General features: G+C 54.4%; 1 protein-coding gene across 1 annotated transcript; it reads right to left on the reverse strand.

Moving 5' to 3' along the window:
* Positions 1 to 208: 208 nt before the first annotated feature.
* Positions 209 to 12,713, reverse strand: RBBP8NL (RBBP8 N-terminal like; the record flags this gene model as incomplete). Its single annotated transcript, XM_084217894.1, has 13 exons — positions 209 to 327; positions 1,479 to 1,599; positions 1,933 to 1,994; positions 3,967 to 4,075; positions 4,462 to 5,248; positions 6,244 to 6,407; positions 7,314 to 7,402; positions 7,877 to 8,040; positions 9,273 to 9,345; positions 10,397 to 10,509; positions 10,842 to 10,937; positions 11,331 to 11,373; positions 12,647 to 12,713. 13 exons carry the CDS (start codon positions 12,711 to 12,713, stop codon positions 209 to 211), a joined length of 2,007 nt encoding a protein of 668 aa, XP_084074020.1.
* Between the last annotated feature and the right edge of the window lie 2,256 nt (positions 12,714 to 14,969).

Genomic DNA, 14,969 nt, shown 5'->3' on the forward strand with positions numbered 1-14,969 from the left:
GGTGTCACCTGCATGGCTCATCCTTGCCCAGCCTCTCCTGTGGCACTGAGTGAGGATTTTCAGGGTGCTCTGCTCATAAATGAGTCCCTATGAATTCCCCACTGCCTGGCCCAGCATGACAGGAGGATTCACTCTCCCAGCATGGAGAGGTCTCTGAAGTCTCTGAGCTCTGTCCTTTGGTCTGCAGTTGCTCCATCCTGCCCTGCTGTTAACTGTCCTTGGAGGGATCATTGTGGGAAACAGAGCAATTCTCCAGCTCCTCTGTGATCCCCACTGGGCATTGCTCCACTTTGATTTTCTTTTTTCCTCTCATTGACTTCTTAGATCCTGTAAACAGCCAGATGACAGCAGGAGTTAACCACAGAGAAATGGATTTAACCTTCTGGAGCCAGCATGGCTTCATTCCAAAACAGGGACAGCACAGGAGGAAGCAAAGCTCAGCACAGGAAAGATGAAGAGCAACCCCTCACATGTGAGATGTGTGGGTATCCAGGGGAGGCTGCTGTGATCCTGGACACAGAACACTGGGAAGCAGAAACAGGCAGAGAACTGACCTGATGCAGAAGCATCCCTGACAGGGTACCCAGCGCAGCAAGATGCATTCTGTGGATTTCTCTCTGTTCCAGTGTGGCTCATGGTCCACACCACACGCTGAGAGAGGTGCTGTGTCCCTCCATCACCCCATTCCTGCCCCAGCTGCACCCACCCCTCACTTGGGACATCCCCATCCCATCCCAGAGGGCTGTTTGTGTCTGCCCTGGGCTGCACAGCACAGCAGTGCTCCTCCCCATTGCTCCAAGTGGCAGGTTTTGTACAGCAAACCCTCTTGTCACCCAGCTCTGCTGGTGTCCCCTGAGTGAGCAGGGCTCTCTGAAGGCCAGCCTGGTAAACAAGCTCCCTTCAAGCTTAAGCAACAGCCTCTCTACATTTATAGTTGGGCCAACACTTCCCTGTTTTGACCAGCAGGACAGAGGGGGTGAGCAGCAGGGTTTTTCTGACAGAGCATTTTTAAGGCCTGACAGACAAACTGTCTTATCCTTGCTCTTATCAGGAGCAGTTTTCTGCTTGTTCATCCGGAGGGAACATGGGTACAACACATTCCTCTGTCAGCAGGGAAACCTCCACAGCCACACTGGAAGATCAACAGAACTGGCAGAAACCTTTCTCTGAATGTCAATAACTCACCCCTGGGAATTTGGCCTTCCCCAGTCACCACCTCCCTGACCAGATAAACAAACACAAGGGACTAAGCTCTGTTAGCTTAGGTGCTTGGGGTGCTCTCCTGCTCACCCTGCCCAGGCTGTCCTGGCTAACCATTAGCTGGGGCTCCTCTGGCTGGAGATATGAGTGTTGCAAAAGCATGGCTCAGAGAAGAACTCTCCTCTCCCCTGTCCTTGGGCATTTCTCACAGGAGTCCCTCTGGAAGCAGCAGAAGTTGTAGCCTTGAGCTGATGCCCCAAGGAACTTCTCCTCCCTACCTTTTATCCAGGCATCCTGTCCTCTTTTTCTCTTCCTCTGCTGCCCGTGAACTTTGTCTTTGGTGCAAAAGTATTTCCCATCAGCCTCAGCTTCTTGTAGGATCTCATCCTCATACTTCTCCTGCACCAAGGAGAAGAACAGTCAGTCTACAAACCACGCTGGCTTTCCCAGGGAGCTGGTGGCTTTGCCAGGGGCCTCTGTGACCATTGCTATGGAGTGATGACAAATGCTAGTGCTCATAAAGACTTGACTGGCTGGAAAGAGTGGCACTTCTACCCCTCAGCAGCAAGTTGTGCAACAGGGTGGGAATGAGGTTTGGCACCTGGTGCAGGAAGAGCCATCACCTTCTGGAGGGAGCTTGGGCTGGGACAGCCTGTCTGATGCCTCTGGGACCCGGCAGCCTAAGCTGATGGCTGAGAACAAACAAACAAACAAACAAACAAACAAACAAACCTCACTGTCCGTTGTGTCTGGCTCATCCGATTCTTCCTTCCCAGACTCGGCATTGTTGCCATCTAAAGAAACACAAAAAGAAGGGTTTTTGGCTGGTGGCAGCTTTTTTTGACGAGCTCATGAGCAGAGCCACTGGCCCAGGCTCACACAGCCACTGAGGCAGAAAGCAGCTTCAGCAATGAACTGTGATGTGGAGCAGAGGCACTGCAAGCTACATGGCCTGGAATGAATGTTTAGGAGTGATCCAACAAGACTCTGTTGGGAAACCTGCTCCCAGGAAAGCTGTATCCACAGGACTTTGCTACACCAAGGTCACAAGAGCTGTCCCACTATCTGTGACTCCATACAGGAGGGAAACTGGGGGGTATTTAAGCCCCAGACTGCACCTTGCTGGGTGAGCCCCAGGTGGGGAGAAGCATGTTGGGGTGAAGAGGCCAAAAGGGACAATCCCACCTCTGCTGCCGGTTCAGTCAGTAGCTCTTGGCAGGGAATGTGTGCTGAGGAGCAGAGGAAGGAGAGGCAGGGGAGATGCTTCCCTTCTCAGCAGAAGCATTTAATGTGCACAGCCCCTGGGGCTGCACAGCCCCAGACATGTACCTGCACACCCCTGACCTCTGCACACGCCGATCTCCAGGGGCTGGGGGCCAAGCCTTGCTGCTGGTGGCTTCACCCTGTCTGCACACACAGTAACAGACCTCAGCTGGCCAAGGTGGGCACAAAGGGCTGGGCACAGGGCTGGGCCTTCTTCTGAGCGGCAGGAGCACCCCCAAAGCTCAATACTCGTTGCTCATCACACCCAGCTCTAGCCAGGATGGAGCTCAGCAGGGCAGCCCCCTCCTGCTGCCCCTGCAGAGGTGGGAGAGCAGGTGATGCTGCTTCCAGGCACTCCTGGATTCCCTGTAGCCTGATCCCATCCTCACCTTATCCTTCTGCAGGTTAAGGTTCACTAGAAAGTGCAGAAGTATTTGTGTATTGTTTCCCGGGCTTTGTGTCAACCTTAAGGTGAGAACTGAAGAAAGTCCTGTATTCCCACACCCAGAATGTAATCAGCTGAAATTCTTCTGCCATGATGATATCTCCTTAGCATGTAAATCACAGAGGACTCTTTTTTTTTTTTTTTTTTTTTCTTTCCACTGTGAAAAATCCTGCTCTGGAGAGTGTTCCCAAACCACTCCGACACGCCCAGACCAACTAATCCAGGCGAGCTCAACTTTCTGGCCAAGCCAGTAAGGCTGGTACTGAGCAGCAGACGTGCTTCCCACTCTGATCCCCATGGCTGCTGCCTCCCACCTGCCTGGACAAACCTGGCACCTGTGTCTGCTGGGGGTCAGGCAGGGAGAAAGCCTTGGAAGGGCTCTTGTGGAGGGTGGAGCAAGGGAAGGAAGGAAACCATCCTGATTTACCTGCTGCAGGTAGCAGCATCCCTGGCTCTGTGCTCCTCCCTATGTGCTGTGTCATCACAGGACACACTTTGGAGCAGGGGACAGACAGTTTTCCAGTGCTAGTCCTGCAAACCTCTTGCATTTTCCCCATCTCTGCTGGGACATTCTGAGCTGCTTCTTCCCTGAGAGGAGTGGGAAATGCTGGAGCAGCAACATTGTCCTGTTGGTGCTCATTGTGGAGTGAGTTTCGCCAAGAGGTCAGAGCTATGCTGACTCCTCAGCTCCTGGAGAATTCCATGCAGGGTGCTCTGCTGAGTGTCCAAGGACACCCCAGGCGTGGCTCCTGTCTGTGCTGGACAGACACTGGGCTTTTCTCCAGAAAAACCAAGATTACCTTCTTCCCAGTTATACTGAGCCTGAATTTTGGGAGTATCTAGGGTAGAAAACTGAGCTCTCAAGGACAGAAATGTGAAACCTGAAGTTGCCCCAAAGGCCCAGGAGAGCTGGGAGGCAGGAGCACTTGGTCCCTGGAAGGTGGGATTGCAGGCGTGTGCAGAGCCCAGCAGAGAGCTCTGGGCTGGGAAAAGCCTTCACCAAAAGGCACCTTTCACTCCTGCCTTCTCAAATGTCACATTTGCCTGGGGCCTCTTACCTGCTTCTCCCTTCTGTGCACCAACATCCCGCCTCAGCCCAGCCGCGGGAAGGGCCTCTGGGTCACTTGGTGAGCAGCTGTTTGTCAGATACGCCCGTGAAAGCCTGAGCTGTGGGACACAGGGACACAAACACTGCTGTCACCGGGCAGCAGAGGACTGTCCCCAGCCCTTGCTTGCTGACAGTGACCCCCACAGGGACAAGTGTCACAGAGATGCTCCTGTTCCTGCGGTGTGTTTGCAGGGAGCCCAGCACCCCCTGCAGCAGCCTGTGGGAGGGGGCACAGCCCCTGCCTGCCCTGGGGCATGGATGGAACCCTGTGGGCACTGGAGGGGAGGTGGGGAGTGGGAGCCAGGGCTGAGCAAGCACGGCTCTGCCATGTGCAAATTGGGCTCGCACACCAAACCCATCCTCCCCCAGGATGTTAGTGCTGCTCACAGTGGTCCCAGCAGCAGCACAGGGGGCTGCAGGGGATGCCAGCAAGAGCTGTACTCACCACAGCCGCCTCCTCCTCCTCCTCCTCCTCCTTGGCAACACCGGGCAGTGCCCGGGTGGCACCGGGCCAGCGGTAGGGGCAGCGCAGCTCGTCCCGCTGTGCCCTGTGTCCCCCTGCGGGCGCAGTCGGGCTGTCCCCGGGGCTGTCCCGCGGGCTGCCGTGTGTCTGTCTGTGCCAGTCTGTCTCCCTGCCGCGGCCGGAGTCGGACAGGTCCAGCGGCGTGTCCGCATCATCGTCCCTCGCCTCCTTCACCTTGGCTCGGAGCTCGGGGCGCTCCCTGCCCAGCCAGAGCTCCTTCTCTTCCTTCCCATCCGCAGCATCCTCCAGGAAGATCCTCTCCTCCTTGCACCCCGCGGCCATGCCCAGCCACGGGGACAGGGGCCGCTGCCCTGCGTGGGGCTCGGTGTCGCCGTGTGCCCGCTGGCCCGGCTGGCACTGCCGCAGCAGGAGATGCTGCAGCCGCTCCCGCTGCTTCAGCAGCTGCAGCTTCTCCTCCAGCTGCTGGTCCCTCACGTACACCATGGTGGCAGGAAGCTTCAGCAGGGCTGCGTGCTCGTCCCAGGCGTCCCGGGAGCGCGTCCTGCCCTCGGCAGCCTTGGTCCGGAGCGGGGGGCCGGGGAAGGCGCCGCCGTCCCGCTCGCCCGGGGCGCAGGGACCCGCCAGCCCCAGCTGGTGCAGGGAGAGGTGCTTGTGCAGGAGGCACAGCTGCTCTCTCCTGGCGCTCAGTTTTAGGTTTTCGTAGGATGGAGCAACCTTGGGGGAGTCCGGTTTGCTCGCTGTTAAATAACTAAAAAAGCGTGGAAAAAAAATGGCATTAGAGATCACATCAGGAAAAAAAACCCCAGACATTAGCATCAGAGCTTTCCCGTGGTTTCCCAGTTGTGCAGGGATGTGTGTGGTCTCTCCTGCTCTTTCCATGCCCTGTTGCAGCTCAGTGCATCATATTTGTCTTCGGGCTCTGTGTGGGGAAGAGGGTCCTGGTGGCCAGGGGCATCAGGCAGTCAGCAGTAGGAAGCCTTTCCCATCCCACCATCCAGCTGCTAGGCCCCAGCAGCTCAAGGCAGGGAGATGAAAAAGGGTAAGCATGCAGTGACCTCTCACATCAGCGCTGCTGCTGAGAAGTCACCTTTGAATAACAGCTTACAGCCAGCACCATCCTTACTGCCCCTCCCTGGGCTTTCTTAGTGCCTGAAGACCCCCAGGACAGAGGAACATCCCACCCTCCCCTAATTTCACTCAATGGAAAATTTTTACAGCCATCCTAGGAAGGTTGGTGCAGTGCAGGAACCTGCCCTGCAGACCCAGTCCCTGCTGCTGCTGGTTATTTGGCAGTTTCCATGAGTGCAAGCTGTTCCCAGGGATGCTCTGCAGAACCACTCACACTCTGAGAAAGTCTCTGTCTACAGGTGAACTCACTGGCCTTGCTCAGCCCTCTGTGCTCCTGAAATCAGTGGGGAGGATAAGCCTGGGAAGTGCTGATCCCTGCAGGAAAGCCCATTAGAATAGATAAGGAGGAGCAGGAATTGCTGCCTGCCTGGGACAGTCCTGCCTGGCTGTGGGGACACCTGGTTCACTTTGTGGGTCTGCCTGAGGAGCTGGAATAGCGAGAGCCTGATCTTGTTGGGCTGGATTCCAGTCATTTTTTACTGGTGTAAACTGGGATATCCCCCCTTCCCAAGGCTGTGGGAGAAGTTGGGTGGACAGACCCATGAGTGCTGGCCATCCCTGGGCTGAGGGGCAGCTGCAGTGGGTCAGCCCACCCCACGGCTCCCAGGTACTCACGCCTCCAGGCTGGGGCTGTGCTCGCGCTCCGCAGGGACAGGAGCCTTCCTGGCTGGTGGAGACACTGCTGCCCCTGAAGGACTCTTTTCCAGGAGGCAGGGTCTGGAGCCAGGTCTCACCAGGGCAATGGTTCCGTGCAGCTGGTTGGAAATCCTCTGGGATGCCTGTGGCAGGGGACAGAAAGTCCAGGTGAGCCATTCTGCAGTGTGCTCCAGGCTCGAGGGAGCCTGGCTGAACTGGGACACATCTCCTCACCAGCAAGGACAAGACAGACAGCTCCTGAGTGCTCTGCTTGATATGGTTCTGGTCAACAGCTCTATCAAGTTTTTTATTTGTTTTCCCGGGAAATTTTCCCTTCATGTACGCTCCATTTTCTGGCTGCACTGATTTTAGCACAGGAAGTTTTGCATCTCCTTTTAAGCCGTGATTCAGTGGCTTAACCAAGATAAGACCCTGCAAATTCCTTGTCCCACAGTCAGGCCTTTTTACTCATGCAAGGCTTTATTCATGCAAGCTCCTGGCACACACTGGTCTGGTGGGTGTATTCTGGTGGAGTACCTGGGCCAGGACATGGTTGTCACCACATGTTCTGACTTGACTTTCCCCTGCCCACCTGGAGATGTCACCGAGCCTTCCTGTGATCCCTATTAATTATCCCCACAGCCTGCCTGCAGCCTTACCAAAACCCCTTTTCACCTGCTCTTTCAAGTTTTGTTGTGGAGGTCGAGTAAGCAAAACCTGTGCCAAAACAGAAGTATCTGTGTGGGTGTGCATGTGGGCTTGAGTTCCCATGACCAGGAACAGGTCCAGGTCTCCTGCAGTCACATCTCCCAGTGCCCAGTGTCACCATGTCACTCAGCAGCCCTGGACTGACACCCTCTCTGTGTTTGTCCTTGCCACCACTGAATGCCAGGCTCTGGAAATGACAAACTACCCAAGTCTGGCTAATTGTTCCATCCCCAAATGCCTCCTACTTTTCCCTATCCCAATCTGCTTGTCATGATCCAGTTCAGATGACCACAGCAGTGGGGAGAAGGCCTGAGGACATCAGGCTGCCTCTGAGCACTCACTATTTCTGCAAGGCTGACTTCTTGGAGGAGAGTGCCTGGAGAAGTCCTGCTGCTTGGAGAGTTTCTTTGGAGCTTCTCTGGAGGCTTTTCTGCAAAAGAAAAAAGACACAACCAGCTGCTCTAATGGTCCTCCAGAGCTGCTGTAGCCCTGCCCTGAGCGGGCTGGAGCCATGCAGCCTCCCAGGGATGCCACTGGCTGCTACCAACCCCCTCTCAGTGAAGATTTTGAGTCAAAATTACCTTCTGGCTTAAGCCAGCACCTGACTGAACGTGCCTTTCATGACGTGTGTGGGTGGCAGGAAGGGAATACCACGGTCTCTGCATGAATTTTCTTTCAGCAGGGGCACCAAGCACTCTTTTGCTCTAATGCAGAGCAGGGTGTTTCTCCCTTGACCTGCATTTCCCCCCCCATCAGCTTTTCTGCCCGTGACAGTGTCCATCTGAGCTGCCAGCAGCTTGGTCTTTGCTCTCCAGACCCTTTCCCAGAGCAGCTTTGCACCATGGCTCGGTCACTTTTCACATCCCCAGGTTCCTCAAGGGTGGCAGGAGCCAGCACCACCCACCTTCCCTGAGCTCGAGCTCTGGCACGTCCTGCTGGGCTCCTGCTTCCCTGGGCTCTGCCTTGTCTGTGCTGACACTCCTGCTCACTGGGGACAGCAAAGTCAAAGGGGAGCTTGGTGTGGAGCAGCTTTCTCTGGAGGAGAATCCTGGGGTCTTTGTCCTGTCCCTGTTGGAAGGAAAAGGACATGACTGAATGAGAAGGGGCAGGAGAAGGAATGTTTTGGAGCCAGTGTACCAAGAGCTCTGAGCCTGATACACAAATGTACATATTTATCTATGTGTGTATGTGGATATTCCAGATCCTCAGACTCACCTCCTTCCACTTCAGCTTATCAGCAGCCCAGCTGCAGTCTGGAGCACGGACAGAGCCAGCATGACAGCCCCACTTGGAGGTGTGGCTGCCCCACTTGGCTGTGGGTAGCATCAGGAAGGCCACAAGGTTGGGTAAGCCAGGACCCAGCTGTGGCTATTGCAAAAGCTCTGTGGGAACCTGGCCCTGGCTGGGCTTTCAGCCTGGTGGAGAGGTGGATTCAGCACAGGGATGGGGTGTCTGCCCCCTGCCACCAAACCAGGATGGAGAGGGTGATGCTCAGTGCCACAAGGGAGTGCCTGAGCCTTGGAGGCACGCACAGAGCCCTGGGTGGATTCTGATGCTGAGGTGTGGATGTTTGGCTGGAAATCCTCCTATCCAGCATCTCAGGGGAGAGCAGAGCAGAGCAGAATCACTCAGTGCTCAGCAGGCCCAGCCCAGCCTACAGCTCTTGGGAAGCACTGGGGAGTAAAAGCCAGAGTTTCTCTTTAAGCTGATGGTGCTCCTGTGCTCCAAAGAAAACACATTTCTAAACTAATCCCTCAGTGCTAATTCCTCTGGACTTTAAACCCTTGAGGAATGAGCTGATTTGTATATATTGGCCAGCCTGGCAGGTTACTTGGCTTCCAGCACAGCACTCTGCTGGGCTGTGAACCTGTTGGTGCAGGTCACTTCTCCCTCTTTAACCCCATCACTGTCCCTTGTGTGTCACTCTCCTTCCCCCAAAGCCACCTGCTTCCTGCAGACCCTCTCTGGCTGCTGCAGGAGGGGAGCTGGTGCCATGGAAAAGTCATGGAATCCCAGGCTGAGGCCCGTGCAAGCTGCCCAGGGATTTGTTTCCAGGGGGTTAAATATCTTTGTTCCCCAAAAATGAATCATTGGATGCTGGTGAACAGGGGAGTGAGCGAAGGTCAACAAGGATTTTGAGACTAATAGGGATTTTTCCATGTTTTACATGCACAGGAACCAACAGGAATTAGATGCTAAAATACCCCTGAGGATGCCAGAGTCTGGACCTTGCCCTGCCCAGCTGTGGAGATGCCCTTGCCAATGCCCCTTGTAAAGAATGAAAGCAGGAAAGTGCTTACTCCAGGCTCTGGAGCCTCTTCAGTTCTTCCTTGAGAGTTTTATTCTCCTCCCTCAGGCGATTGGTCTCGTTTGCTGCAGGGACAGAGGAGGTGCTGTGAGTGCAGATGCTGCAAGGATGCTGCTCACAGCTCGCTGGGGTGCCTGGAGGGGGAGCAGGGAATGGCACCGACTTTTGGAGGGATGCCGAATTTCCTTCCTTCTTTGTAAGCGTGCTGGGGCTAAGGGATAAAAGGGAGCAACTTTCTGACTCAGGTTCCATCAGGACTGGGTCTGCTTGCAGGTTGCCCAGCTCAGGAGAGGAGCACGACCCAAACCCAGAGCCAGATCCAGACCCAAACCCAGAGCCAGAGCCAGATCCAGACCCAAACCCAGAGCCAGAGCTAAACCCAGAGCCAGAGGAGGCAGTGGTGGGCTGGGCACCCAAGGAACATCCTGCACCAGGGCAGGGTGATGAGTGAGTGCTGTGTTAGGGGGAGGGCTGGGGGGCTCAGGGAGGATCAGACAGAGGCCAGAGGGAGATGTGAGCACCCAGCACTGGCCACAGAGGACTCGGCTGGGCTCCTTGCCTTGCTCCTGCTCGAAAGCAGCACTCAGGGAGCAGTGGCATAGCAGGGGAGATAAACCAAGGGCTCTTGGCACCTCTCCATCCCTCCTAAATGCCTTATCTCCTTTACCCCATGACCCTCCCTGGGCTGGTCAGATCCCCAGGGAAAAACACCCTGTGCCTCAGCGGTGCTGGGAGCTGTGCCAAGGGCTCAGGAGAAGATCCATCACACGTGTTGCTTGATTTCATTTACCCGTGCTGAGCTGCTGCTGTGACTTTCCTGTCTTTGCCAGAGTGTTGCTTCTGCCGTGCCAAATGCATCCTTTTCCCAGGCAGCTGACACAGCCTGGAATCTCTCATTTTTCTCGAGGTGTGGGGGGCTGCGACCCCCAGCTCTGGTGATTTGTGTGAAGGGTTATGTCTCCTCGGACTGTCCTCCTCCCTCCCTTCTCCCCATCCCCAAACCCTTCCCAGATTCCTGCTCACCACAAGGGCTCACGTGCAAATATCTGGGAGGGGGATTAACTGGCAAAGACTCAGCCTGCCAAAGCCAAGCTCACAGCGGGCGTCAGTACGTACAGAGGATGAAGATGTGCTGCAGGCTCTGGAAATGAGAGGTCTCATACTCATTCTGCTTCTTTTTGGCCAGCTCCTGAGTGACCATGCATCTGTCACAAAGACCAGCTCGCAGCCTGGAGGAAGGAAACCCCACAGCTTGTTACCACACGGTTTCCATGGGAGAAATAAGTTCCTGCCCTCTCCATGGGGAAGTGTGAACAGCCAGACCATCGCTGAGAATCACCCCCACAGCCCAGCCCTGGCCTTTGCACCCTTCCAGACCCAGCTAGGAAAGCTCCTATGCACGTGCCCAGACTCCTCCAGCTCTCCCAGCAGCTGAATATAGGAAAAATAAAGGTTCATGTGCTACATCCCACTCCTGGGAAGACAGCAGACCCCAAACTCTCCCCCCAGGACCGTGCAGTCACTGCCACTCAGCAGCACTCTATTTAAAAGCAAATCCTACCTGTTTTCTAACACCTTTACATTTTCTTTAAGGACCTTCTGTTGTTCCCTTAATTGGTGATTTTTAGCAAACAGCTCTTCAATTCGCTGAGCATCGCTAGTTGAAGAAATACAACAAAGAAAAGAGGGTTATTAGATTTCTTCCCAAAACCCACACCTTCATCCACAGTGCCCTTTCTCTTGTGTGGCAGGGGGGGAAAGGAATGTGTTGGAGCCTGGATGCTGCCCTGTGACACCTCCCTTGGAGTCAGCAGTTTAATTCCCCCCACTTATTGTTCTCCATGGGAGAAAGCACCGGGTGGCACAAGCATCACCTGCCAGTCGGAAGGCAAATGGAGCTGGGCTGGGATCACCCCGAGCACTGCCTGGAGCCAAAATTTGGCAGTGCCAGAAAGGCAAAGGGTGCTCTGTAACCCAGCAGTGTTGGAGAATAACTCAGAAGTCTGAAATTGCAGAGGTGTAGCTGCCCCTGTGCCCCAGCACTGCTCACCGGCACTTCTCTGTCGTCAGCTCCGTCACCTTGCTGTGCAGACCTGCAATAAAGGACAGACACAGAGAGCTGGGTGCTTGTGGCCAATTCCCCAGCACTCAGAAGCAAACAGCACTGATGGAATTTCAGGGAGGTGCGTGGCTTTGCAGAAATCTCATCCCTCCACAAGCCTGATCTCCGATAAGGAATAACACATTGCACGTGTTAAACACCGCCACAGTTTAATGTAACTGGGAAAGTTGTACAAAATGTGAGCTCCTTTTGTATCCCCACTATTTAATGAGTCTGCATCTCCTTTGCAGACCCAAAAAAGTCTGGTTTAGTTTTGTTTCTACTTATTTCTCTCTACAGCCTGCATTTCCCAGGTGGGCAGTATTTTATAGCTTTCATGGTTGGAAAGCGTTGTGGAGAATATTTACAGCTGAACGGCTTTCCTTGATGCATCTGCAGACATTGTATCCTGTCAAATCCATTTTATGCAAAGTAGATGTAAACATGTGGTTTAAATTGCTCAACAGTTTCCTCTAACTCTCACATGGCTTGAAATTACACAAGAGAAGAATGAATTCATAAGCCAGAATCGTCCAAAAGTGCTGAAGTTTTGTTCATAATATTGATACTGGGAATTATTCTAATAGGAAAACAATTGGACTTGGCACTTGGTTGCTTAACCTAATGGGTTTTATTTTAATAATGTATGGCCTGAGAAATAATTTATTCCCTAGAGGAATAAGCTATCCAACCTGGCTCAAACGTTTTCTTTAACAGAGCTTCATCTCCTGCTGCTTCTGTCCTATAGATGATTGCATCTCTCTGCTTTCCCTTTGATCCCTCAGCATCCAAACATACTCCAATCCTCACTGATGGAGCAGATGCCCAGCAGGTGTGTGTGTCACCCCTGCAGGCTCCCAGCTCACAGACCACGACAGCAGGGCCAGGAGGAGCCAAATCCTTCCTGGATAATGCTGGGAGCAAGTGGGATGAGCACCTCCATGGGCTCCTTTCCACAGCATGGAGTGCAGGAATGTCCTCTCTCTTCTGCTCCTTCTCATCATTCAAAAAGTCACTTTTTTTTCAGTATGCCAACAAGAGGTACAGATATGCCACCAGTGGGTACTCTCCCCTGAGGAACAGGCTGTGACCTCATGTCCCAAGCCATCCCCAAGGGTGCTGCTTGCTCAGCACTAATCCCCAAATCTCCTTAATCCACACCTGCTCCTCCTCCCTTCAGGTTATTTGACACCAAAGGGATCAAGGTGGTATTACAAAGAAATGGATCTTGGCCAGGTTTTGGTAAGAAAATTTTGTCTCCCTACCTTGGACCTCTTTCTCATGGATTTCCTTGAGCTTGTTCAGGAACTCTGCAAAACTCTCTGTGGTCATGTTCAGGGCTGAGCCACACACCAGGCTGTGTCCAGTGTGAGGATGTCCTTCTGCTTCAAATGACTCAGCTTTCAGCCTGAAATAGAAAGGAAAAGTCCAACAAAAGAGATGTGTCTGGTGCATGTGGTGTTCTGGAAGAGACAAAGCCCAAAGCTAGGAAGGGAAATTGTTTGCTAAACCATGGGATGCGTTTTTGTCCACCCTGCCTCAGTGCTGAGCATAGCAAAGAGCATGTCTTAGATACTGGGAGAAGCCCAGCTGGAAAATCAGGCTTTTCCTCTACTTGTTGAGCTGTTTAAATTGCATTTCTCTGGGATGAGGTGGGGCAGGGCATCTTCTTGAGCATAAAGAAGGGACTGCAGAACTCGTGCTGGGACCACATGGGGACTGATGATGGGGAAATTCACAGCAGATTTGGTGCTTGAGCCTGATGGACTCATCTCCTGCTGGGATGCTCCCTTGCATCCCTCATCCCTCTGGCACCAGGCACAGCTTTTACAGAGGCAGCACAGAGCACTCAGCCACCTCACTGTCATTGCCCAGGCTTCCTGCGTGGCCTTGCTGGCTGTAGCCTCTTCCAACCCTTGGGGGACACCCAACAGAGCTTTTCCACCCAATTTTACATGAAAACCAGGAGAGGTGGTGTCCAGAGCCACGAGCTGCAGGAAGCTATCATGGGCACATCCACGGGGTCCTCTGGAATCACCAAAACCACACTGGGAAAGAGGAACTTGCACATGAAGGTGTTTAGCATCTCCTCATGGGAACTTGTCCCCCAGAATCATTCTGGGTTACTGAGTCACAGTGAGTAATTCTGACCCCAACAGAGCACCTGGACACTCAGCCCTCAACCTTGAAGAGATGCCCAGGGAGCAAACCTCCCCTCTGCAGCTGGGCAGGGAGCAGTGGGCTGGCACCCAGGCCCTGTATCCCCACGGGAAGGTTCCTGCTGGGCTCCAGCGCTCTCCCAGCCCGGCTCCCGCCCGTGCCTTTATCTGCATGTGGAGCAGGGATGTGCCAGATCGCCTGCATATGCAAGATGTGGGCATGCAGAGCTGGAAGAAGAAAGTTTCCCCTAAAGCATCTGATTTTCAAAAGAAATGAGGCACGTGCCAGCAAGCACAAGCAGCGAGCTCGGCACGCTCGGGTCGGGAGCAGCTGCCTGAGCACGAACCTTCCCCGAGCCACCCTGCTTGGCTCCTGAGCAAATCTGATGCAAACTGAGTAGAGATCCTATTCTCTGGGGAAATAACTAAAAATATTCATTGCTCCTGCTTCTCTGGGCATAACCCACCTGTTCCCAGGGCTGGGTGATCTAGGCCAGCAAATAAAAGCACGGTGTGGCTTGTCCAGCTTGGGGTCTGCCACTGTGAAATGGGACTGGGAACTGATCTCAGCCCCAAGAGCCACAGCTGAAGAACCAGCCAGGGGAAATAACGTGCAGCTCTGCTGCAAAACAGCAAAGAACCCTCCTGATGTTAATGGGATGCACTTCCCAGGATCACTGAATCCTAAATTAGGCTCTGCCCTGGGCAAAGCACCTCCCGAGGGCTGCAGGGAGCTTGTGAGATCAAGCAGTGCCATCACAGGACTGACACCCCAGGTGCCAGTGGGAAGGCTCTGAAGCACCCAGGCACGAATTCCCACTGCATTCTCCAGTGCTGTAAGCTGGGCAGGGATTACAGCTGGGAGCAGAGGAGCTGCATGAGCTCCTGCTGCTCTTGCTGCTGCTGGATCAGGTCCTGCCCTCCTTGTCCCAGGGGTTCAGCCCCTTCCCAAGGCTGGTGTCTCTGAGGGCTGAAGCCAGCACTTTGAGGCACAGGGACTCGGCTCAGCCCTCCTGGGAAGGTGACACCCTGGCTGGGACAGGTGCCAGCCCGCTGCTCAGGGAGGTGGGGCTGGGCTGGCATGTGGTGGGAGGTGTGGGGGCAGCCCAGGTGTCGCTGCTGGATCTGGATCCCTGCAGCTGTGACTCAGTGCCGGCAGATCAGGATTTGGGGCTGGGCTGTGGGCAGCAGCTTCACTTCCATGCACAGCTGAGGCTGTGGTGCCACCAGGGTTGGGGTTTATTCCTGATTTCCTTTTCCTCAGAGCCCTCAGGTGAGTGGGGACCTGCTGCAGGTCCAATCAGCAGGGAAAAGCTGCCAGTTTTGGTGCTTTTTTGAGATGCCAGAACCCATCTCTGCCTGCAGATGGAACAGCCCCTCTGTGGCAAACCTGGCGAGGCCCTCGGCCCTCCTCTGTGCACACACATGG

The sequence above is a fragment of the Fringilla coelebs genome (genome assembly GCF_963513975.1).
Source record: "Fringilla coelebs genome assembly, chromosome: 18".
NCBI lineage: Eukaryota > Metazoa > Chordata > Aves > Passeriformes > Fringillidae > Fringilla > Fringilla coelebs.